Source organism: Coregonus clupeaformis, chromosome 23 (genome assembly GCF_020615455.1).
Source record: "Coregonus clupeaformis isolate EN_2021a chromosome 23, ASM2061545v1, whole genome shotgun sequence".
Lineage (NCBI taxonomy): Eukaryota > Metazoa > Chordata > Actinopteri > Salmoniformes > Salmonidae > Coregonus > Coregonus clupeaformis.
In genome coordinates this window covers 27,812,716-27,837,715 of record NC_059214.1, presented here as the reverse complement: position 1 = coordinate 27,837,715, position 25,000 = coordinate 27,812,716, and the positions used below count along the sequence as shown (strand labels likewise).

Sequence of the window (25,000 nt, the reverse complement as noted above, 5' to 3'; positions counted from 1 at the left end):
CAATACTTGCCTTATATTATCTCCAATGTATCTTCCATGTAAAAAACCTGTCTGATTAGAATGAATAATATCCGACAATACCTTTTTAATTCTATGCGCTATACATTTTGCTAGGATTTTTGCATCACAACACTGAAGTGTAAGGGGCCTCCAATTTTGTAAATGGACTGGATCTTTATATTTTCCACTTGTATCCTGTTTCAGTAATAATGAGATCAGACCTTCTTCTTGAGTGTCAGATAATCTACCATTTACATAGGAGTGGTTAAAACATGATAATAACGGTCCTCTTAGTATATCAAAAAACGTTTGGTATACCTCGACTGGTATGCCATCCAACCCTGGAGTTTTCCCAGACTTAAAGTCTTTAATTGCATCCAGATGTTCCTCCTCTGTAATTTCACCTTCACATGAGTCTTTCTGTGTGGCTGTTAATTTGACATTATCAATAGAAAAAAATCTTTACAATTAGCTTCAGTTAGAGGAGATGGAGGCGACTGAAAAGAAAACATATGCTTAAAGTACTTTGTTTCTTCCTTCAAAATATCATTTGGTGAATTATGGGTGACTCCATCAATTGTAACCACTTTCATTAAGTTCTTTTTGGTAGCATTCCTATGTTGAAGATTAAAAAAGAATTTAGTGCATTTTTCCCCATATTCCATCCAGTTTGCTTTATTTTTTATAATATATTACACTTGATCTTTCTTGAATAAGTTTCTCCATTTCTTTTTGTTTTTCCTCTAATTTATTCTGAGCCTCTATGTTACAGTTTTTATTGCCATCTATCTGTTCTGTTAGACTTTCGATTTCCTTTCTTAGTATAAACTCTTTTGACCTAAATTGCTTTTGTTTTCGAGATGAGTACTGAATTGCATGGCCTCTAAAGGCACATTTAAAGGTGTCCCATACAATAAGGGGATTCGCTGTACCTATGTTATGTTGGAAAAAGTCAGTTATAAATTCCTTTGTTCTAATTATAAATAAATTATCATCCAATAGGCTTTGATTAAATGTCCAATATCCTCGCCCACGTGGAAATTCAGTAAGAGTAATGTATATGGCTATTATATGATGGTCCGACCGCATTCTGTCCCCTATCAACACTTTTTTTACTTTTGGTGCCAACGAGAATGAGATAAGAAAGAAGTCAAGACGGCTAGCTTGATTCAGTCTCCGCCATGTATATCTCACTAGATCAGTATATTTAAGCCTCCATATATCTACTAATTCTAATGTATCCATGACATTCACAATTTCCTTAAGAGCATGTGGGTGATTGTTTGTGGATAATGTTGCCCTAAAGCTCTTTGCAGACGGAAATATTGCCGATTTCCTAGCCGAGTACACAACTTGTCCCTCTAGTCAAAGCGGCTAGTGCCTAGGAGGGCGACAGCCGCCCATGACCATAGCAACGAAATAACCAAATATTATCGACATAAAAACGTATTTACATGCAATAGAAATTATGAATCCAAAAATAGATTAGAAAGCAGTTACTTTTATTGTTAAAAGTGACTCTGTAAACTGATAGTGTTAGCCAGCTAGCTAGCTAGCTAAAGTGGGCAAGTTAGCTGGACATACGTGCTGATGTATCACAACGCAGGCTACATTTTCTAGTGTGATTGGTCAACAATCGGCTGAGCTGCTTCCACGGGCACGAGCACCGCTGACCGCTCCGCCTGGATAGAATACTTGGGAACAGATTTCCTATTTTATCCCTCCAAAATCAGTGCTCAGTGGTCTCTAACTGTTTCTGTCTCTGTCTGTGTGTGTGTTCTAGGCTCGTGAGGGAGGTCACGGGGGTCAACGTGAACATGCGCGTGGGCATCCATAGTGGCAGGGTCCACTGCGGGGTGCTGGGACTCAGGAAGTGGCAGTTTGACGTGTGGTCCAACGATGTCACGTTAGCTAATCACATGGAGGCTGGGGGCGCAGCAGGGTACATCCGGCCAATCATGACAAACCAGTACACAGTCAATCACCCAATGTTCTCCTATGCTCTGTATCAATATACACTATAATACTACCTAAAATAGCACTTAGAATTAAGTGATGTATTGGGCATGCATTCTAAGTGGTATACTAGTATGGATATTGGATATGTAAGGGCTAATCAACTAGGGCCTATGCATTCTATGGAAAAGAATGAACGACGTGGAAGGTGTGTTCCACGACGCACTAGCAGTCCCAGAGAACACATAGAGCCCCGAGTTGATTATACCTTTTATACCTAGAATTTAACACATTTGCCACTAGAAATGTGTTCAACATCCACTGAAGTAGCTAGCAAGTTTACTAGATAGCTACAGTAGTTGCTGTGGTAACAAAACAAACAGACTTGCTAGTTTAGCTAACCAAATTATGAAAATCGAATTCAACAATACCAATACTGTTTTCAATTCAACTTTTGCTTTCATAAGCAGCTCAAACAAAACATGTACAAATTTACTATAGCAATTAAATTATACAGTGCAAATATACCGTGCCTTGTAGAGAAATAATGCACGCTCTAGAATGCCCTTCAAGCCAATCAGAAAGGAGTATTCAACAATGCCATGGTATAAAATCTCTATATATCACTGGCAAACAAAGATTTACACTACATTATTATGACAATTTTACACAATCCTTTTCTATGGTATAATCCTGAAATGAATTGATGAATAATGTCAATTCCTGACCATTGTGTCCAGTAAGTTATTGCTGTGTTATTGTGCCAGGCGGATCCACATCACCAAGGCCACTCTGAACTACCTGAATGGAGACTATGACGTGGAGCCAGGATCAGGAGGAGAGAGGAACGTCTATCTGAAGAAGCACAATATAGAAACCTACCTCATCGTGGGCTGCAGCCAGAAAAGGGTACAGTACAGCCTTATCAACTCTTTACTGTTAGATTAGGTTATTATTATGACTATGGCCCAGAGGTTTACCTGATCACGTGATCTGACCTTAAAGGGACACCTCACAGTTTGTTTTACGGCATATTTCATTGCTATTTTCACATGTAGACACTAGTATGGTGCTGGAGATAATGAATAAAGTAATACTAGTAATACTAGTCCCGTGGAAATACGGCTTTACACAGACATGAGTAAGATTTCCAATGTAAATTACACAGACATGAGTAAGATTTCCAATGTAGAAACTTGACTAGGAAAAACTCTGGTTGAACGTAATAGGAAAACAAACTCGGCCCTGCTGAGTCAAAATTCTGATACATTTTCATAAACACTTTTTTATTTACTGGCTGATTATCGAGCTTTCAGGCTGTCTTATTTTTTTTATAAGCAGCTGGTCGGCTTACTTTTGGAAATCATGCATGTTTGAACCACTACACTCATCCCAGGTCAGCTATCACTACCTATAAGCATATTTAATTGTAGTAGGAACCGTTGAAAACATGTAACTGATCTACAGTAGATTAAGGGATTGTTGCATGGAATTCCCCCAGTATTCCCCTAGAAATACAGCATAGCTGTAAGGGGTGGAAATGGGGGGCAACCCAGGATAACTGTGTTCCGGGAGTGAAATCATTTTGACATTTAAACATGAGGTTTAACATGATCTTTAATTCAAGGATTTTACATTGGTAGTTTCCTGCTCCCCAGAGTGACTTTTTCCATTACCACCCCTAGTATATCTGTCTCCCTTGCATTGCAGAAAGAAGAGAAGGCGATGATAGCGAAAATGAACCGTCAGCGCGCCAACTCTGTCTCCCACAACACGGGCCACTGGACCGACCGACCATTCTACAACCACGGAGGAAACCAGATCTCCAAGGAGATGAAGAGGATGGTGAGAGACCATTCTGCCCTCACCGCCATTCGTACTTTATCTTTACTCTTCTCTGATCTGGCCTTCACAGCAAGGCCAGGTTGTTGTTGTTTTGTGTTTATGTATTAACCAGGGACTATAGAAAGCCAAGGACGTGAGGCGGTTTTGTCATTGCATACAGTATATCTTTCATTGTCTCTCTAGGCTCTCTCTCTGTCCCTGCTCCGGTGTCCGAGAAACCCCACAGAGAGAGAGAGAGAGAGAGAGAGAGAGAGAGAGAGAGAGAGAGAGAGAGAGAGAGAGAGAGAGAGAGAGAGAGAGAGAGAGAGAGAGAGAGAGAGAGAGAGAGAGAGAGAGAGAGAGAGAGAGAGAGAGAGAGAGAGAGAGAGAGAGAGAGAGAGAGAGAGAGAGAGAGAGAGAGAGAGAGAGAGAGAGAGAGGAGCAGAGTCAGTGGAGCGGTAGCAGGATGGCCACAGTCAGTCACACCCTTAATGATTTAATCAGTCACCAATAAGGGAAACTCACCTGAGGCGGATACACCTTTTATCTGTGTGTTTCCTGTCTGTGTAGACATCAGTGCATAACTACCACAGGTACATATAATAATATTATAATAGTCATTTTATCCCAATACACTTTTTTCCAAAACTGTCAGTATTGACAGTGACACATATATTCAATATATCCATGTCTCTCCTCTCTTCTGAGATGACGATGTAAATCATTTGCATTCAGTAATGAATTCCCAGAAAGCTTCTGTATAGTCTCAAGGGTAGAGGGGGTGGCAGGCTGGCATGCTGGCACCAAGCAGTGGCCCTTCACACTATGGTTCACCTCTCCAGCAAGTGTCTCTCGAGGACTACTCACTCTGTCACAATACAATACGTGGGCAACAGGGATGAACAAATGCCATAACATTCAGTCAGTGAGGTCCCATCTGTAGCAGAATAACATTACTCAGAATCCCAGGGGGAATCATCTCTCTAACACAACAAAGACATACACAAAAGCACACACACATACACACACACGCGTACACAAACACATACACACGCACGCAAGCACAAACACACAGAAAATTGCTATAGTGGTGTGACCATTGAGTCCTCTTTCTGTTCCCCAAGGCCTCCCACTGTGCTAAAACAATGCTGCTATGGTGACTCACTGTCTGTTGTTTACCTTTCCTCCTCTCTCTTTCCCTCCCCTCCCCTCTCACCTCCTCTCCTTTTCTCTCCTCTCCTCTCCTAACATTAACTCAAGGGCACTATGTCCAAACAATAATGGTCTGAATCTGGTTCCAATCGTAGCACCTGCCTACTATTGTCTTCACCCCAGAGTTTTTGGTGTGCAGATTTCAATCAGATAATTATTTCTGGTTATCTCTTTATCTTATTATCTCTTCCCTGCTGGATCTGAAATCAGTGTCTGAAATCAGTGACTGAGCTCAGTGCGTGTGGGCGTAAGTAAGTCCTGTCTGATTTAATTATTGGCTAGCTGCGACAGGACAGCTGTATTGTGAGAGACCGTCTCTCTTTGGCAGCCTTTCTCAATAGCAAGGCTATGCTCACTGAGTCTGTACATAGTCAAAGCTTTCCTTATGTTTGGGTCAGTCACAGTGGTCTGGTATTCTGCCACTGTGTACTCTCTGTTTAGGGCCAGATAGCATTCTAGTTTGCTCTGTTTTTTTGTAAATCCAATGTGTGAAGTATTTATCTTTCTGTTTTCTCATGATTTGGTTGGGTCTAATTGTGTTGTTGTTGTTGTCCTGGGGCTATGTGGGGTCTGTTTGTGTTTGTGAACAGAGCCCCAGGACCAGCTTGCTTAGGGGACTCTTCTCCAAGTTAATATCTCTGTAGGTGATGGCTTTGTTATGGAAGGTTTGTGAATCGCTTCCTTTTAAGTGGTTAGAGAATTTAACGGCTCTTTTCTGGATTTTGATAATTAGCGGGTATCGGCCTAATTCTGCTCTGCATGCATTATTTGGTGTTTTTCATTGTACACAGGGGATATTTTTAGCAAAATTCTGGATGCAGAGTCTCAATTTGGTGTTTTTTGTGAATTCTTGGGCATAAAGGGCAATGGGTTCTATAACTGATTCAAGTATTTCAAGTATCTCTCTCTCCCCATCTCTCTCCCTCCCTATATCTCTGTCTCTGTCCCTCTGTCTCTCTCTCCTCGATATAAAGAAAGAGCAGATATAGAGGGAGCAAGGAGTGAGGGAGCAAGACAGATGCAAGACAGCATGAAAGAGGGGGAGAGAATGTGTGTGAGGCGAAAGGAAAGGGAGTCACGGTGATAGTAATTCCCACTATCCCCTGTCCGCCAACTTTCCAGCAGGCAGGGCAGGCAGCGGAGTGAAGATGACTTATAATGACCTGCTGTCAACTGTGTTTATTACGTACATTCCTACTATATCATTAATCACTGTTCTCCTATTCCATATAAAATACAGAGAATGCTGGTATTCGGGGATGTTCCCCATCTCTGTTTGTAGAGTGCAGTTTTATCAGTGGAATTGCTTATGTTATTATGTTATAAAAGACATCCTAGAAATTCTGTTGGAAAGTCTCCTCCAAAAAGGAAGGGTTTCAGGGTATTTTCAGCTTAGGAGTATAGATTTTACCTAGATGTAACAAAGGCACAAAGTAATAGGTTTACTGGTCAGACAGAAGAGCGAATCATCAATTATATACATATGGGAGTAGCTTTGTTGATATGGAAGTAGCTCTACGTTTCTCATGGAGATGTGTTGATGTTTCTTGGAACTGTACAGCAGAGCACATTTTCTTCTGTTGTTGTTGCTATCTTCATCCAATAGAGGGCACTTCCGTTACGTGATCGATTTAGAAACTCTTCATTTCACCTAATGGTCTCTATTTTCAGCTGGCGCTAAGGAGGCGCAAGAGGAACTTTGCAATTTTGTCATGTAAAAAACTGCTGCACTGGAATTTTCCAGCCCTAAAACCAGGTTCGGCAATTTATCTGTCTAACATCAGCTCTCTTGCGCAATATCTGAGGTGTGTCCTTAAAAACAAGCGCAAAGTGACTATTTCATGCAGCACTAATGAGAAGTTTTAAGACCCACAAAAAGCAGGTCTTAACGTTAATGCAGTTGATAATGGAATGGATTTTGAGAGCGGAAGCGAAGCCTATCCAGCCATGACACACAGTGCCCATGGAAGAGAGATGCGCCTTTTGTGCTGACGAATCTCATATTTAGAAACATAAAACTATTTTAGTTTCCCCCCAGTTCGTTTAGTTTAATTAAAAACCAAACATAGCCTACCCTCCCCTTAATCAAGTCTGGTTGAGCAGTATCGCATAGGTGGGTCTTTTTATCCTGGCCATTAGCCAAGTAATTTAGCCTACAAATAAAGGTGGGTTAAATGGTCTACTAAGAGTGCTTTCAAATACAGTGGGGAGAACAAGTATTTGATACACTGCCGATTTTGCAGGTTTTCCTACTTACAAAGCATGTAGAGGTCTGTCATTTTTATCATAGGTACACTTCAACTGTGAGAGACGGAATCTAAAACAAAAATCCAGAAAATCACATTGTATGATTTTTAAGTAATTAATTTGCATTTTATTGCATGACATAAGTATTTGATACATCAGAAAAGCAGAACTTAATATTTGGTACAGAAACCTTTGTTTACAATTACAGAGATCATACGTTTCCTGTAGGTCTTGACCAGGTTTGCACATACTGCAGCAGGGATTTTGGCCCACTCCTCCATACAGACCTTCTCCAGATCCTTCAAGTTTCGGGGCTGTCACTGGGCAATACGGACTTTCAGCTCCCTCCAAAGATTTTCTATTGGGTTCAGGTCTGGAGACTGGCTAGGCCACTCCAGGACCTTGAGATGCTTCTTACGGAGCCATTCCTTAGTTGCCCTGGCTGTGTGTTTCGGGTCGTTGTCATGCTGGAAGACCCAGCCACGACCCATCTTCAATGCTCTTACTGAGGGAAGGAGGTTGTTGGCCAAGATCTCGCGATACATGGCCCCATCCATCCTCCCCTCAATACGGTGCAGTCGTCCTGTCCCCTTTGCAGAAAAGCATCCCCAAAGAATGATGTTTCCACCTCCATGCTTCACGGTTAGGATGGTGTTCTTGGGGTTGTACTCATCCTTCTTCTTCCTCCAAACACGGCGAGTGGAGTTTAGACCAAAAAGCTCTATTTTTGTCTCATCAGACCACATGACCTTCTCCCATTCCTCCTCTGGATCATCCAGATGGTCATTGGCAAACTTCAGACGGGCCTGGACATGCGCTGGCTTGAGCAGGGGGACCTTGCGTGCGCTGCAGGATTTTAATCCATGACGGCGTAGTGTGTTACTAATGGTTTTCTTTGAGACTGTGGTCCCAGTTCTCTTCAGGTCATTGACCAGGTCCTGCCGTGTAGTTCTGGGCTGATCCCTCACCTTCCTCATGATCATTGATGCCCCACGAGGTGAGATCTTGCATGGAGCCCCAGACCGAGGGTGATTGACCGTCATCTTGAACATCTTCCATTTTCTAATAATTACGCCAACAGTTGTTGCCTTCTCACCAAGCTGCTTGCCTATTGTCCTGTAGCCCATCCCAGCCTTGTGCAGGTCTACAATTTTATCCCTGATGTCCTTACACAGCTCTCTGGTCTTGGCCATTGTGGAGAGGTTGGAGTCTGTTTGATTGAGTGTGTGGACAGGTGTCTTTTATACAGGTAACGAGTTCAAACAGGTGCAGTTAATACGGGTAATGAGTGGAGAACAGGAGGGCTTCTTAAAGAAAAACTAACAGGTCTGTGAGAGCCGGAATTCTTACTGGTTGGTAGGTGATCAAATACTTATGTCATGCAATAAAATGCAAATTAATTACTTAAAAATCATACAATGTGATTTTCTGGATTTTTGTTTTAGATTCAGTCTCTCACAGTTGAAGTGTACCTATGATAAAAATTACAGACCTCTACATGCTTTGTAAGTAGGAAAACCTGCAAAATCGGCAGTGTATCAAATACTTGTCCTCCCCACTGTATTTTTATTTTTTTTCCCCTCATGCTTTTTAATTATTCACAATTCACATACAGCATACTTCATTTCACTTGTTCAAGTAGGCTATCCATCCTCATTTTCAAAGCGCGCCCTTCGTCCGATTACCAAAGACGCGCGCCTCCAAACTATTCAGTCGTCCTATAATGCACATAGGCAATAATCGAATTGACATGAGCATAGTATTTGGTATAGACGTGTGAATGTTATTAGTAAATACATTTAGGCCTACGTGTGCACACAGTGCCATGGAACGAGAGAAGTGATTTATGCTATCATGCTTCTGACCCCATCCTATTTAGAAATATTGTTGTTGTTTTAAAAAACATATTGCTTGTTTTCCGTTTTATATCAAGCCCTCCATAGGCTACCCTTACCCTAGCCCTAGGCTACTAAGGCTGGGTTAACAGAAATGCGTCATGTCTTATTTATCCTGGCTTGCAAAGTAGCCCATAAAAGGTGTTTAAATGGTCTATTTGTCAGAGTGCCTTGAATTTCTAATATAATGCACATCCTAAAACATACACACATATACCTACCTGCATACTTCGTTTAGCTTGTTCAAGTATCCATCCCCATCTCCAAAGTGCGCCTCTCATCCGGTTACCAAAGACGCACTCCTCCAAATGTATTTAAATGATTCAGTCCTATATAATGCAGTATCAACATTAGGCCTAGGCTATATTTTGCTTATTGAGAACGTGCCTCACACATACAATACAATTTACGTGAGCCTAGTATTTTTGATTTTAAGTGTGATGTGTAGAGACATGTAGGTTCGGCTATAGCTCATTGAAGCCAATTACAACAATGTTTACTGCCAACACTCCAAACATAGGCTATTGAGCTAACACTGGATGTTTTTTTGTTGTTGTTGACATTACTCGTTACTTTAGCCTATGCTATTCAATAAACTGTAATATCAATCCACAATGGACCAGGATGAGAATATTCTGTCCCTCAGCCGAATTGGAGTTGTTGACAACGCAAAGACCGTCAATAACCTACAGAACTTGAGACAAACGCATGCAGTATTAAGGCACGGAATGTGCTGAATGGCCAGTGAGTGTCCAAGCCCTCGTCATACCTACAATTTGTTTATTCATCAAAACTTAGCCCTTTTGCACCACTGCCAGCTATATTTCTGACACACCAGGGACCTATAGCACTACTGCCAGCACTTTAATTTACCATTGCGTTAGGTTTGTTCAAATAGAGCCCCATGTGATGTAAATAAATAAACATACATTATTATGAATTAGGTGTGTGGTAAGCAACACTAACCACCCTGCTGGTATAATTATCAGTGTCAAGCTTTAATGAAGGCTCAGAGAGACCCCCTCAATGGTCTTATGACAGGCAGACAGTCTTCTATAGAAGCACTATTGACTCATCTCCCCAGGAAGATGCCTGGCTAGCTGTTGTTCTCAACTTTGAATGTGTCCGATATGGCACCCTATTCCCTATATAGTGCACTACTTTTGACCAGAGCTCTATGGGTCCTGGTCAAAGCAGTACACTATGTAGGGAGGGAATAGGGTGCCGTTTGGGATGGAGCTTCTGTTGTTGTTTTTAGCATCTTGAGCTGAGAGCTTGGGCAGAAATGAAGCTGGCAGAGGTGTCAGTCTCTTGTCTTGGTGGTTGACGCTCAATCTTTTGTCAACACCTGACTGTGTGGATGGATCCTACCTCTTTCTCTTCTAAAGAAACTCAAGCACCACTTAAGCTTCTCTGTTTGCAGATGTTTTCCAGTCAGCTAACACTCTGTTCTGCTCTTTTCTTCTCTCTTCTAGGGATTTGAAGACCCCAAGGACAAGTGAGTAGAGAACCCTTCTCCCCATCTCGCCTCCTGTGAGTCAAGGTGGTGGGCTGCCTTCTGCTGCAGGTCATGTTTTCAGGGTTTCTAAAGACAAAATGGCAGTATCAAAGCCATAGATCTTTAAATTATCTGGATAGGTGTGTGGCAGTCACAGAATTAAACTACTGTAGCTATAATAGTCGGCTTTCACTACTGTAGCTCAGCTGGTAGAGCATGGCGCTTGTAACGCCAAGGTAGTGGGTTCGATCCCCGGGACCACCCATACACAAAAATGTATGCACGCATGACTGTAAGTCGCTTTGGATAAAAGCGTCTGCTAAATGGCATATTATTATTATATTATTATAATACACAGCATAGCAATCGAAAACACGACCAGAACATCCAACTCGCCATGTTTCTTGTATGACATGGCCATGACATTCATACCCATGAGTGGACAGTGATCTCAGTGTCTTCCCAAACTCACTTTAACGTATGCTGTCTGTTATTCATAAAACATTCTAATCACCTGGTTTGAACTTGTCCACTGATCCACTGACAATAGGCCAGATTGCCTCTGTAATTTATGCAATCAAACAATACACTGCTGATTCAACGACTGATTAGTCCAATCAAACTAACATGATGACAGTGGTCTGATGATCTCAATCACTTTGCTTGTTATGGCCACACTTGATTGAGGTGATGCAGTTCTGTGGTGAGGTGTGGAGTTAAGTTGTGGTTGTTGCGTGTGGTTGTGGTTGCGGGACTGGGGGCGGGCTGGCCCATAGAGACATAGGACCTCTTGTGATGGCCTGAAACAGAAAACAAAAAAGTGTCTCCTCGTCTTGTGTTATCTAGACATTTCATTTTCAGAAACACGCAGGAAAACCTGAACCCAGAGGACGAGGTGGACGAGTTCCTAGGGAGAGCCATCGACGCCAGGAGTATCGACCGGCTACGCTCCGAACACGTCAAGAAGTTCCTGCTGACCTTCAGAGAACCAGACCTGGAGAAGAAGGTACTGACGGGAAGTGACTCCACATAATCAGACTAGGACCCTGAGTGAATTTTCTGGATAGATCTTTAGCAGTAGATATGTCAAACGAGTGAGCAGTGTATTCGTTTGTGTCAGAATTGATTGTCAAACTCAGGGCCTTGGGTTTTTCCTGACTACAAGGCTTGACCAGGAAAAAGGTTTAGTGTTAGTCTATAACTAAGGGATTTTTCCTTGTCAGGTGTCATGGTCAGTAAAAATTGAAAAATGCAATTCTGCTACAAATTGCTACACCACTCACTGGTTTGACATATCCAGGGCATGTCAATTAAAGCTTAAATGAAGGGAGAGTGGGAGAGAGAGAGTGGTAAAAATGATTTGGTTAAAAGAGAAGATACATAAAAGGTGAGAGGGAAGGCGAGAGAGGGTGAAAGCCGACTGAAAGAGAAGAGGCAGAGAGGCCCCATTTTCAACCTGCTGTATTTCTCCTCTCCCTCTGTCTCTCTCATCCATCTGTCATTCTCTCTCGTCAGGGTCTGGTTAACCTAACGTAACAGACGTAAAATAAACGCTTGAGCAGGGTTGGAAGCATACAGTTTTCAGGCTTTGCCTCTTCTCTGCTTTTCCCTGAAAACCGGATGCTTCCGATTTCTGACAACCCCGCTGAGGGTGGGGTATGGTGGGCTGTATAGTGGCTACATAGAGGGGATCAAAATCCCTCTCTCAGTGTGTCTGCCCCCAGCCAATAGCCCAGTCTTTTGTGGGAGAGATAATCACTGCCGTTGTTTTCCTCCATTACCTGTCCACATACAGATCTCATAATTGACCTCCTGAGTACCATACATTAGGCTATGGATTGCAGTTCAGCTGTGTAACCCTTACCATGCTGTTGTGTCAGTATACTGTACAAAAGGGTTTGAAGTGAGATGTGAAGCAGTCAGCCAGCCTCTGTTTACCTTTCTTCTCTTATATTCTTCCATTTCCGTTTCTCCTTCAGTACTCCAAACAAGTGGACTCCAGATTTGGAGCGTACGTGGCCTGTGCATCTCTTGTCTTCCTCTTCATATGTTTCATCCAGATCGTCATTGTACCACAGTAAGTACTGAATCTCTCCTAGTGGATATTCATACAGTATAGTACCACAGTAAGTACTGAATCTCTCCTAGTGGATATTCATACAGTATAGTACCACAGTAAGTACTGAATCTCTCCTAGTGGATATTCATACAGTATAGTACCACAGTAAGTACTGAATCTCTCCTAGTGGATATTCATACAGTATAGTACCACAGTAAGTACTGAATCTCTCCTAGTGGTAATTCATACAGTATAGTACCACAGTAAGTGCTGAATAATTCTCTACTAGTGAACAACAGTGCATATCTCCCATATCATTCACAACCTGGAGCCCTAGGTCTTCCTGGGCTGAGGGCAGGGCTTTGGGGATGAGTAGAGGAGGAGACTGAGATAGACAGTACCTAGATGAAGCTGGTACTTGAGGGGACCCAGGACAGGCAGTCCCAGACTGGCCCAGTACAGGGACTTGGCCCAGACATTAATAAATGTCCCGTCACCTGCTGTCACCACCTTTCCTCCTCCTCTGCCGGAGGGGCTGATGGGTACCGCTGGGGCTGCCGGCAGCTGGCTGTTTGTTCATTCTCAAGGATGCTCCTCAAGTGTGTACCCCTCTATCTTTCTCTCTCTCTCTCTCTCCTTCACTCCCTCTGTATTGATATTTTCTTCACCATTCCTTTTTTATTATCCCCTTTTCCTTTATCCTTTTATCTCACGGTCTCAGACGTATTTACTCATATTTATCCTACCACTCTCTCCCTCTCTCTCTCGCTGTTCTTCCTCAGCTCCACTCTGATGATTGGGTTTTACACCACCTGTCTGATCATCCTGATGGCTGTCATGTTTGTCTCAGCAGTCTACTCCTGCTTTGGGGTGAGTACTTAGGTTTTCCCAGGAATTTGTTTGTGTTCGGAAGCTTCCTCATACTATGACGTCGATGTCTATACCACAAGACAATGGGCGACGCAATGCCCATCTATCCAGTACCCATATAGCTCTATCCCTTAGCCTGACGCACTGGCGCAGTGGGAGCTCTCTGTGGCTGTCTGGGAATGTTGTATCGCACAGTATAACAGGTCTGTTTCCACAGCATGACTGGGCCAATCACACAGCAGGTAAACCTGCTTGGTGGATGGTATTGATTTTTAACTGCCCTGAGAGCAGCAGTCCCCCGGAGAGATACAGTCAGAGTCAGACTGCTTAGTGAGGCCTTTAGAGAGGAACTGGTATGTAATTGGGCGAAAGATTGAAGTGGACGTAAGCTCACAATAGGGGTATTACTGCTTTGTCAGTTAAAGATGTTTGAGAACAACGGCAGCCGACTAATGATGTCATAGCTGTGTTGTTGTTGTTCCTGGAGGGCTCTATATACACTGCTCAAAAAAATAAAGGGAACACTTAAACAACACAATGTAACTCCAAGTCAATTACACTTCTGTGAAATCAAACTGTCCACTTAGGAAGCAACACTGATTGACAATAAATGTCACATGCTGTTGTGCAAATGGAATAGACAACAGGTGGAAATTATAGGCAATTAGCAAGACACCCCCAATAAAGGACTGGTTTTGCAAGTGGTGACCACAGACCACTTCTCAGTTCCTATGCTTCCTGGCTGATGTTTTGGTCACTTTTGAATGCTGGCGGTGCTTTCACTCTAGTGGTAGCATGAGATGGAGTCTACAACCCACACAAGTGGCTCAGGTAGTGCAGCTCATCCAGGATGGCACATCAATGCGAGCTGTGGCAAGAAGGTTTGCTGTGGAGGCGTTACCGGTAGACAGGCCAGTACATCAGGAGACGTGGAGGAGGCCGTAGGAGGGCTACAACCCAGCAGCAGGACTGCTACCTCCGCCTTTGTGCAAGGAGGAGCAGGAGGAGCACTGCCAGAGCCCTGCAAAATGACCTCCAGTAGGCCACAAATGTGCATGTGTCTGCTCAAACGGTCAGAAACAGACTCCATGAGGGTGGTATGAGGGCCGACGTCCACAGGTGGGGGTTGTGCTTACAGCCCAACACCGTGCAGGACATTTGGCATTTGCCAGAGAACACCAAGATTGGCAAATTCGCCACTGGCGCCCTGTGCTCTTCACAGATGAAAGCAGGTTCACACTGAGCACGTGACAGACGTGACAGAGTCTGGAGATGCCGTGGAGAACGTTCTGCTGCCTGCAACATCCTCCAGCAAGACCGGTTTGGCGGTGGGTCAGTCATGGTGTGGGGTGGCATTTCTTTGGGGGGCCGCACAGCCCTCCATGTGCTCGCCAGAGGTAGCCTGACTGCCATTAGGTACTGAGATGAGATCCTCAGACCCCTTGTGAGACCATATGCTGGTGCGGTTGGCCCTGGGTTCCTCCTAATGCAAGACAATGCTAGACCTCATGTGGCTGGAGTTTGTCAGCAGTTCCTGCAAGAGGAAGGCATTGATGCTATGGACTGGCCCGCCCGTTCCCCAGACCTGAATCCAATTCAGCACATCTGGGACATCATGTCTCGCTCCATCCACCAACGCCACGTTGCACCACAGACTGTCCAGGAGTTGGCGGATGCTTTAGTCCAGGTCTGGGAGGAGATCCCTCAGGAGACCATCCGCCACCTCATCAGGAGCATGCCCAGGCGTTGTAGGGAGGTCATACAGGCACGTGGAGGCCACACACACTACTGAGACTCATTTTGACTTGTTTTAAGGACATTACATCAAAGTTGGATCAGCCTGTAGTGTGGTTTTCCACTTTCATTTTGAGGGTGACTCCAAATCCAGACCTCCATGGGTTGATACATTTGATTTCCATTGATAATTTAAGTGTGATTTTGTTGTCAGCACATTCAACTATGTAAAGAAAAAAGTATTTAATACGATTATTTCATTCATTCAGATCTAGGATGTGTTATTTTAGTGTTCCCTTTATTTTATTGAGCAGTGTATATTTCATTTCCTGCTTTCTCCTCATTGGCTGATGGCCGGCTTGGGAGAAATGAAATAAGCCCTTAAATGGGAATTGGAGACAAGAAGAACAACAGGCTTATGATCTTCTTTAGTTGTATACTGATGAGATTAAATTAGGGATTTTTATATATTGTAAGCGGCTTTGATAATATTGTCATTGTGGCACTGTAAGTGAGGGGTTTAGAATTCCAAAGAGTATTCTTCATAACTCACCAGGTCAAATGCGATCTCTATAGGATCTACACTACAGTTATGATACTGTATATATGTTGAAAATGCTGCATGCATTGTAAGGGGACTAAACACCTCCCTCTGCAACTGGATCCTTATTACTTCCTGGCGGGCCGCCCCCAGGTGGTAAGGGTAGGTAACAACACATCTGCCACACTGATCCTCAACACGGGGGCCCCTCAGGGGTGCGTGCTCAGTCCCCTCCTGTACGCCCTGTTCACACATGACTGCATGGCCAGGCACGACTCCAACACCATCATTAAGTTTGCCGACGACACAACAGTGGTAGGCCTGATCACGGACAACGATGAGACAGCCTATAGGGAGGAGGTCAGAGACCTGGCCGTGTGGTGCCAGGATAACAATCTCTCCCTCAACGTGACCAAGACAAAGGAGATGATTGTGGACTACAGGAAAAAAAGAGAGGACTGAGCACGCCCCCATTCTCATCGACGGGGCTGTAGTGGAACAGGTTGAGAGCTTCAAGTTCCTTGGTGTCCACATCACCAACAAACTATCATGGTCCAAACACACCAAGACAGTCGTGAAGAGGTCATGACAAAGCCTATTCCACCTCAGGAGACTGAAAAGATTTGGCATGGGTCCTCAGATCCTCAAAATATTCTACAGCTGCACCATCAAGAGCATCCTGACTGGTTGCATCACCGCCTGGTATGGCAACTGCTCGGCCTCCAACCGCAAGGCACTACAGAGGGTAGTGCGTACGGCCCAGTACATCACTGGGGCCAAGCTTCCTGCCATCCAGGACCTCTATACCAGGCGGTGTCAGAGGAAGGACCTCAAAATTGTCAAAGACTACAGCCACCCTAGTCATAGACTGTTCTCTCTGCTACCGCACGGCAAGCGGTAACGGAGTGCCAAGTCTAGGTCCAAAAGACTTGTCAACAGCTTCTACCCCCAAGCCATAAGACTCCTGAACAGCTAATCATGGCTACCCGGACTATTTGCACTGCCCCCCCCCCCACCCCATCTTTTTACGCTGCTGCTACTCTGTTAATTATTTATGCATAGTCACTTTAACTCTACCCACATGTAGATATTACTTCAACTACCTCAACTAGCCGGTACCCCCGCACATTGACTCTGCACCGGTACCCCCCTGTATATATAGCCTCCCTACTGTTATTTTATTTTACTTCTGGTCTTTTTTTCTCAACACTTTTTTGTTGTTGTTTTATTTTACTTTTTTATTAAAAAATAAATGCACTGTTGGTTAAGGGCTGTAAGTAAGCATTTCACTGTAATGTCTGCACCTGCACCTACCTGGCGCATGTGGCCAATGAAATTTGATTTGATTTGATTTGAGTCTGGTTTTGTGGAAGAGGAGTAGGACAGCACTTCAACCAACATGAGTTGAATTGCAGCCAAAAGTCATAGCTGGTATTGTGGCCTATAGGATACAAACACAACATTCTCTAATAACTCAGGGATGAAATAGACTGACCTACTGACCATGCCCTCTCCCTCCGTCCCCTGCGCTCGGGACAGTTTTTCCCGGTGCCTCTCCAGACCCTGTCCAAGAGTATCGTCCAGTCCAGACTCAACAGCACCCTGGTGGGAGTCTTCACCATCATCCTGGTCTTTCTCTCTGCCTTCATCAACATTGTAAGTCCCTGAGCTTCCACTCCAAATGGTTGCACAGATCATTTGAAGGGCAAAACCCTGACAGCAAAGCTTACATGCTTATGCATTAATGAGTGTTTGACATCTGTGGGTTGTGTTCATTAGGGCACACCGCAGCTAAACATTTTTGCAAACAGAAAACAAAAACAAGTATTTCTTATTGGACAAGTTCAGATGTTTCGTGCCTACTGAACACTGCCCAGTTCTCATTCATAATCATGTTAACCCCATTTGACCTCTGCCCTCTGCGCCCTAGTTCACCTGCAGTACTGGAGACCTGAGGACTTGTCTGAGCTGGGAGCTGAACATCAGTCGCAGCAGTGTCAACGCCTGCCATGCACGCAGCCTCAACTACACCCTTGAATCACTAGTCGGCTTCTGTGGTAGCCCCTCACCCAACTGCAACTTCCCTGAGGTGTGTGTGTGTTTGTGTGGTGTGCGTGCCCAGCTGGGCTTGAGCCAGAAGTGGCCAATTCATTTCACAATGGCATGCTAAAAGATTTGCAAATGTTTGACGTCTCTCTCACTCCCTCTCGGCCTCCCCCTTCTCTCTCCCTCCCTCTACCTCCTCTCCTCCCTGCACCCTCCCTCTCTCCCTCTCTCCCTCTCTCTCTCCCTCTGTAGTACTTCTCTTCCTGTGTGTTGTTGAGCCTGCTGGCCAGCTCAGTCTTCCTGCAGGTCAGCAGTATAGGTAAACTCCTACTCATGCTCTTCATCGAGATCTTCTACGTCCTCATCATGGAAGTGCCAGAGGTCAGCCTGTTCGACAACGTAGACCTGCTGGTCATGGCCAACGCTATGTGAGTATTTTAGAAAATCCATTAACTTGCAGGTACAAAAAAAAAGTAAAGCCATGAAAGAAAATTGATACCCTAACATTGTTGAATACTCCCGCAGAAGCCTTTGGGTAGAAACCTTGCACAATAAAACTGCAGGAGCATTCAACAGTGTGCTGGTATCTACCTTTCTTTCACAACACTAGTGACATAAGTTAATGTGTTTCTGTGGGATCATGAGGCGACTTTACCACAACGGTACAGTGTTGTGTAGCGATTTGTACTGGATCAGGTTCTCACAGTTCAAATTACAGGTTTTATTGTCACGTGCACAAGTACAGTGAAATGCCTTTCCCAACAATGCAGTCATCAATACCAGTAGTACTATAAAATAAAGTAGAACAAAAACACACGAGAAATAGAAATAAGAACACGATAAAAGTAATGAAGCTATATACAGGGTCAGTTCCAATACCATATTTACAATGTGCAGGGATACTGGAGTGGTAGGGGTAGGTATGTATAGGGGTAAGGTGACTATGCATCAGGATATATGATAAACAGAGTAGCAGCAGCATATATGATGATTGTATGTGAGTGTGTGTGCGTGCGTGTGTAGAGTCAATATGAATGTGTGGGCGTGTTATGTGTGTGTGAGTGTGTGTTGTGAGTGAGTCAGTGCAAAAATACAAATAAAAAGGATCTATGCAGATAGTCCGTATAGCCATTTTGTTAGCTACTTAGCAGTCTTATGGCTTGGGGATAGAAGCTGTTCAGGAGCCTGTTGGTGTCAGACTTGGCGCTCCAGTACCGCTTGCCATGCGGAAGCAGACAGAACCGTCTATGGCTTGGGTGGCAGGAGTATGTAACTGCAGGATTGAAAATGTTCAATAGTATTTTATGCTTCTCCCTCTCCCTAAAATGTGCTCTGTTTGTTTTCTCTTCACAGTGAGCACATAAATGGAACAAGGTGAGATTTATGTAGCTTAACACTACTAAACAAATTGAAACACACAAATTATTTGAGATCAATTGCATCCATTATACTATAGCTTTAATGCCTCTGAATGCTCGGCTATGAAAAGCCAACTGACATTTACTCCTGAGGTACTGACCTGTTGCACCCTCTACAACCACTGTGATTATTATTTGACCCTGCTGGTCATCTATGAACGTTTGATCAGCTTGAAGAACAATCTGGCCTTACATGGCCATGTACTCTTATAATCTCCACCGGGCACAGCCAGAAGAGGACTGGCCACCCCTCAGAACCTGGTTCCTCTCTAGGTTTCTTCCTAGGTTCCTGCCTTACTAGGGAGTTTTTCCTAGCCACCGTGCTTCTACATCTGCATTGCTTGCTGTTTGGGGTCTTAGGCTGTGTTTCTGTATAGCACTTTGTGACATCTGCAGATATAAAAAGGGCTTTATAAATACATTTGATTGATTGATTGATCCTATAGATCTTCCTGGTACTTCATATGCCTTAGGTAGTTAGATAACATTGATAAACAGTGTTGTGACCTTGTATATTGTTTAGTAATGGTATGTAGTATCTAAAGTTATTAGATAACATAGATTAAAGAGTGCTGTGGCCTCAGGCCTGTAATTGATCTCTGTAGTTGATCTGTAGTTGATCTTTGGTGTCTGTCCTCTCTGTCTAGCTGTGTGATGGACTCTAAGGTCCCTCTGAAGATCATGACTCCCGTGGTCATCACTGTCTTCGTCCTGGCCTTGTATCTACACGCCCAGCAGGTGGAGTCCACAGCCAGACTCGACTTCCTCTGGAAACTACAGGTAGGTGTGTGTGTGTCTGTGTGTGTGTCTGGGCTATCCAAGGTCATTGATACCTCTTTTCCCTGCCTCCCTCCTTCCTTCCTTCCCTCCCTCCCTCCCTCCTTCCCTCCAGGCCACAGAGGAGAAAGAGGAGATGGAGGAGCTACAGGCCTACAACCGTCGCCTCCTCCACAACATCCTCCCTAAAGATGTGGCCGCCCACTTCCTGGCACGGGAGCGCCGGAACGACGAGCTCTACTACCAGTCCTGTGAGTGTGTGGCCGTCATGTTCGCCTCCATCTCCAACTTCTCTGAGTTCTACGTAGAGCTGGAGGCCAACAACGAGGGAGTGGAGTGTCTCAGGCTGCTCAATGAGATCATCGCAGACTTTGATGAGGTGAGAGGGGAGGGGGGAGGAGAGAGGTATGAGGAGGGGGGAGGAGGAGGGAGGAGGAGGAGAGGTATGAGGAGGGGGGAGGAGGAGTGAGGAGGAGGAGAGGTATGAGGAGGGGGGAGGAGGAGGAGGGAGGAGGAGAGGTATGAGGAGGGGGGAGGAGGAGAGAGGTATGAGGAGGGAGGAGGAGGAGGAGCAGTATGAGGAGGGGGAGGAGGAGAGAGGTATGAGGAGGAGGGAGGAGGAGGAGAGGTATGAGGAGGGGGGAGGAGGAGGAGTGGTATGAGGAGGAGGAGGAGAGGTATGAGGAGGGGGGAGGAGGAGGAGGAGGAGGAGGAGAGGTATGAGGAGGAGGGAGGAGGAGGAGAGTTATGAGGAGGGGGACGAGCAGGAGAGGTATGAGGAGGGGGGAGGAGGAGGAGAGGTATGAGGAAGGGGAGGAGAGTTGAGGAGAGGGGAGGAGGAGGGAGGAGGAGGAGAGGTATGAGGAGGGGGAGGAGGAGGGAGGAGGAGGAGAGGTATGAGGAGGGGGGAGGAGGAGGAGAGGTATGAGGAGGGGGAGGAGGAGGAGAGGTATGAGGAGGAGGAGGAGAGGTATGAGGAGGGGGGAGGAGGAGGAGAGGTATGAGGAGGGGGGAGGAGGAGGAGAGAGGGGCCTTTCTCTTTGTGTGTGTGTGTGTGTGTGTGTGCGTGCATCTCTTTTCTATCATATTCCTCCTTATATAACTACCGTTATGGGTACTAGTGACTATTCTTGGACCCTGTTATGTTGAAAGAGAGCTAACAATGTCAATGCTATTAACCCAAGCAAACCAAGTAGTAAATGTATTTCTCTCACCACTCACTTCCCCATTCTCCTCTTCTTCCCCCAGATCATCAGTGAGGACCAGTTCCGCCAGCTGGAGAAGATAAAGACCATCGGCAGTACCTACATGGCTGCCTCTGGCCTCAACGACTCTACCTACGACAAGGAAGGTCGCTCACACATCAGAGCCCTGGCAGACTATGCCATGAGACTCATGGATCAGATGAAGTACATCAACGAACACTCCTTCAATAACTTCAAGATGAAGATCGGTAAGGCTGCCTATGGGAAAGATAATTTTGTTGCCTTGTTGTTTATTTTGACGTGACAATTGGTTATTCATGAGTATAATGGTATGCTTAAGCGATAGTGCCTCACAAAATGTATAATGAGTAATGGTAAAAATGTGACCTAACCTGTAAAAAACTCTGCTGGCCCATAACCCTGAAAACCCCCCAAAATGATATTGAACATACTGTGTATATTGTTAAAAACATCCTGAACCATATCCCTGTCCACCTGCTGCAGGTCTGAACATGGGTCCAGTGGTGGCTGGGGTGATCGGGGCCAGGAAGCCCCAGTATGATATCTGGGGGAATACAGTCAATGTTGCCAGCCGCATGGACAGCACTGGCGTACCTGACAGGATCCAGGTAACTCACAGACACAGCACGGTAGAAACTGATAACACACCTAGGATTTGTTCTGTGACCTTTTTCTGACTATGATGAAGACATAAGGCTCGAACATTTTTGATAAAGCACATGGGAGCATAGCTTGCAGTGTGCGGTCTTTTTAAAAATATATATATTTTGAATATTATCATGTGGTAGTGTGAAAGTGGAGGCAGTGTGCCTATGATCAAGATATGTGGACACTGCTATCTTCTCAGTGTCACTTTATGACTAAAACGTCTTACTTTCTACCCTTTATTCCCTTCCTCCACCTCTCTCTTTTCTCTTTCTCCCGCCAGGTGACCTCTGACCTGTACAATGTGCTGAACTCCTATAACTACACACTAGAGTGCCGAGGCCTGGTCAAGGTGAAGGGTAAAGGAGAGATGCAAACCTACTTCCTCACTGGAGGACCTCCCAGCAGTTAACACCCAGGGTGTGTCTGAAATGGCACACTATTCCATGTATAGTGCACTACTTTTGACCAGTAGTGCACTACATAGGGAAAAGGGTGCCATTTCAGACGCGGCCTATTCAGAAGCAGCCCCAGTAACAGACTGACACTGGCGCAGGAGAAGTAGAAGGCTCAGGGGAAAGGGCTGTTGGACTAAAGGGGGCTGACCCCCAAGCCTTTGACAGGCAGGCTCATAGACCTGTGTTAGCTTGGGGAACTTTCTGCCCCCCACCCATAATCCTTTTCCTACATTTAGCCCCTCCCTACCTGCACAGGTCAGCCTCCGATTGGCCCAGAGTGAAGGAGACCCCACCCAGCCTCCTCTCGGATTGGGGGAAAGAGACAGAGGGAGGGACTTAGAGGGCCTGGGTTCGCTGAAGAGACCAAAGAAGTCCCATCAGACTGCAGCAGACAGAGACACATTATGACAGCAGCAATCTCTCACAGTCTTATTGCCACCAGTCAGAGTGTGAGATAAGGAACAGCTTACAGCCAATCATCTCGCAGTACTTTAGGTCTCTGTAAGGTTCTCTGAGGAAATGGCTACACTACGTGTGTCGTCATAGACATTCTGCTGAAGTATCCAAGTCGCTCCAAACAAACCCTGCATGAAGACACTGAAAACCATATATACACGTAAAACACACACTGTTTTATGTGTATATATAAGTGTATATATGTGAAAACAAATTGTTTTTGTCCATACAGTCCATGTATGTTGTCTTTGTACACTGTTGTACTGTTAAGTGGTACAGATATTGCAATTCTCCAAACCATGGGTATACTACATACTAACATGGCCATCGCCAGCCAGCACAGCAGCACTGTCAAACCCTTTACTAGGAGCAATGTGTTTCATCACCAGTAGGGGTCCTAGGTGGGCCGTGTTAACCTGGCTGGGTACTTGAATGACCAGAGTGAGACTGCTCTACTCTGCTCTGCATGAGTTTACAGAACTCTTCCCCAGTACACTTTACTCACACACGCACACGCAGAAACACACACACACACAGACATGCGCTAGACACACACATACATACGCAAATAACACACACAGACCCCACCACACACACATGCTTGAACTGAAAACACTTTCAACCGAGGATGTCAATGAAAAGCTTTTTTTGTATTTTCAACATTTTGTATTTTGACTCCAAAACACCAAACTCTATCAGATATTTTAGATTCTATATTTTGTACATTAATATATTAGAGAGAAATATCTATAAATAAACACCAAGTGTAATCGGATGTACATAGCTGACAGAGACCTATTACAATCATGCACATTCGCTAGGGGTGGGGATATCAAGCAGTTGCCTGCACTTGTGGCAAGGCCATTTTATTTTACCTTATTAACACCCTGCAGTCAGTCAATACCATAGATATATATAGTTTTGGTGCTCTAAGACGCCATTTTGCAGTACACTGCTACTGTCCCCACCCCATCCCACCACCCCTGGCTCAATCAGATAGTATGACCCAATGAATGTCCAATGTTCTCCAATGAGGCCTTTATTCTATAGGCTATAATATACTGATGATATGTTAAATAAAGTAAGGACCAGCTTTGTGGGAGTCCATGTGGAGATGTTTTCATTTTGACCTTTGACCTGCTGTATGTTTTTATTCCTGGTTGCATCACAAATGGCACCCTATTCCTTATATAGTGCATTACTTTTGACCAGGGCTCATAGGGCTCTGGTCAAAAGTAGTGCACTATGTAGGCAATAGTATGCTATTTGGGTCGCACACCCGTTTTACTAGAGCAGCCCCATTAGATGTCTTATCCTCTGGTCTTTAATAATTTCAAACTAAAACCCTTCTACATTCTTTAGTCCCTCTCCACTCCTCAAAATGGTGCCATGTTTTGCTCTTGTGACTTTTTTTTTACCGTCATTGTGTGTCATCGGTTGTGTTATAAGGTTTTATAGGAGGTTGAGATTGTACTTTAGTTGCTGGGCCTTTGAAAATAAGCAAGGAAAATACAGTGCCATTGAATTCCATTTACCTTTAACGTTCGTTCTCAAACTTGACTTCGGGGGGTTGGGTATATTTCAGGTGATGGGACAGACTGTCTCTGTTAGGGGGGCAGTGGGGCATAGCTCCCTTCCTCTACCTACAGTGATGGAAAAAAGTATTTGATCCCCTGCTGATTTTGTACATTTGCCCACTGACAAAGAAATTATCAGTCTATAATTTTAATGGTAGGTTTATTTGAACAGTGAGAGACATAATAAAAACAAAGACATCCAGAAAAACACATGTCAAAAATGTTATAAATTGATTTGCATTTTAATGAGGGAAATAAGTATTTGACCACCTCTCAATCAGAAAGATTTCTGGCTCCCAGGTGTCTTTTATACAGGTAACGAGCTGAGATTAGGAGCACACTCTTAAAGGGAGTGCTCCTAATCTCAGCTTGTTACCTGTATAAAAGACACCTGTCCACAGAAGCAATCAATCAATCAGATTCCAAACTCTCCACCATGGCCAAGACCAAAGAGCTCTCCAATGATGTCAGGGACAAGATTGTAGACCTACAAAAGGCTGGAATGGGCTACAAGACCATCGCCAAGCAGCTTGGTGAGAAGGTGACAACAGTTGGTGCGAT

At 44.5% G+C, this 25,000-nt stretch overlaps 1 protein-coding gene across 1 annotated transcript in view; it reads left to right on the top strand.

The window, feature by feature from the left end:
• The window catches only part of LOC121537021 (adenylate cyclase type 5-like), a 134,669-nt gene extending 110,119 nt beyond the window's left edge, over positions 1-24,550 (top strand). Inside the window, exons 6-21 of the mRNA XM_041844752.2 lie at positions 1,784-1,942; positions 2,724-2,865; positions 3,667-3,801; positions 10,610-10,632; positions 11,494-11,638; positions 12,612-12,709; positions 13,474-13,561; positions 17,376-17,492; positions 17,767-17,925; positions 18,135-18,310; positions 19,236-19,256; positions 19,948-20,080; positions 20,193-20,456; positions 21,326-21,530; positions 21,787-21,911; positions 22,232-24,550. Coding sequence (XP_041700686.2) covers positions 1,784-1,942; positions 2,724-2,865; positions 3,667-3,801; positions 10,610-10,632; positions 11,494-11,638; positions 12,612-12,709; positions 13,474-13,561; positions 17,376-17,492; positions 17,767-17,925; positions 18,135-18,310; positions 19,236-19,256; positions 19,948-20,080; positions 20,193-20,456; positions 21,326-21,530; positions 21,787-21,911; positions 22,232-22,360 — 2,119 coding nt within the window. The 3' untranslated portion in view covers positions 22,361-24,550. The remainder of the gene's footprint in view (positions 1-1,783; positions 1,943-2,723; positions 2,866-3,666; positions 3,802-10,609; positions 10,633-11,493; positions 11,639-12,611; positions 12,710-13,473; positions 13,562-17,375; positions 17,493-17,766; positions 17,926-18,134; positions 18,311-19,235; positions 19,257-19,947; positions 20,081-20,192; positions 20,457-21,325; positions 21,531-21,786; positions 21,912-22,231) is intronic.
• Positions 24,551-25,000: the final 450 nt, after the last annotated feature.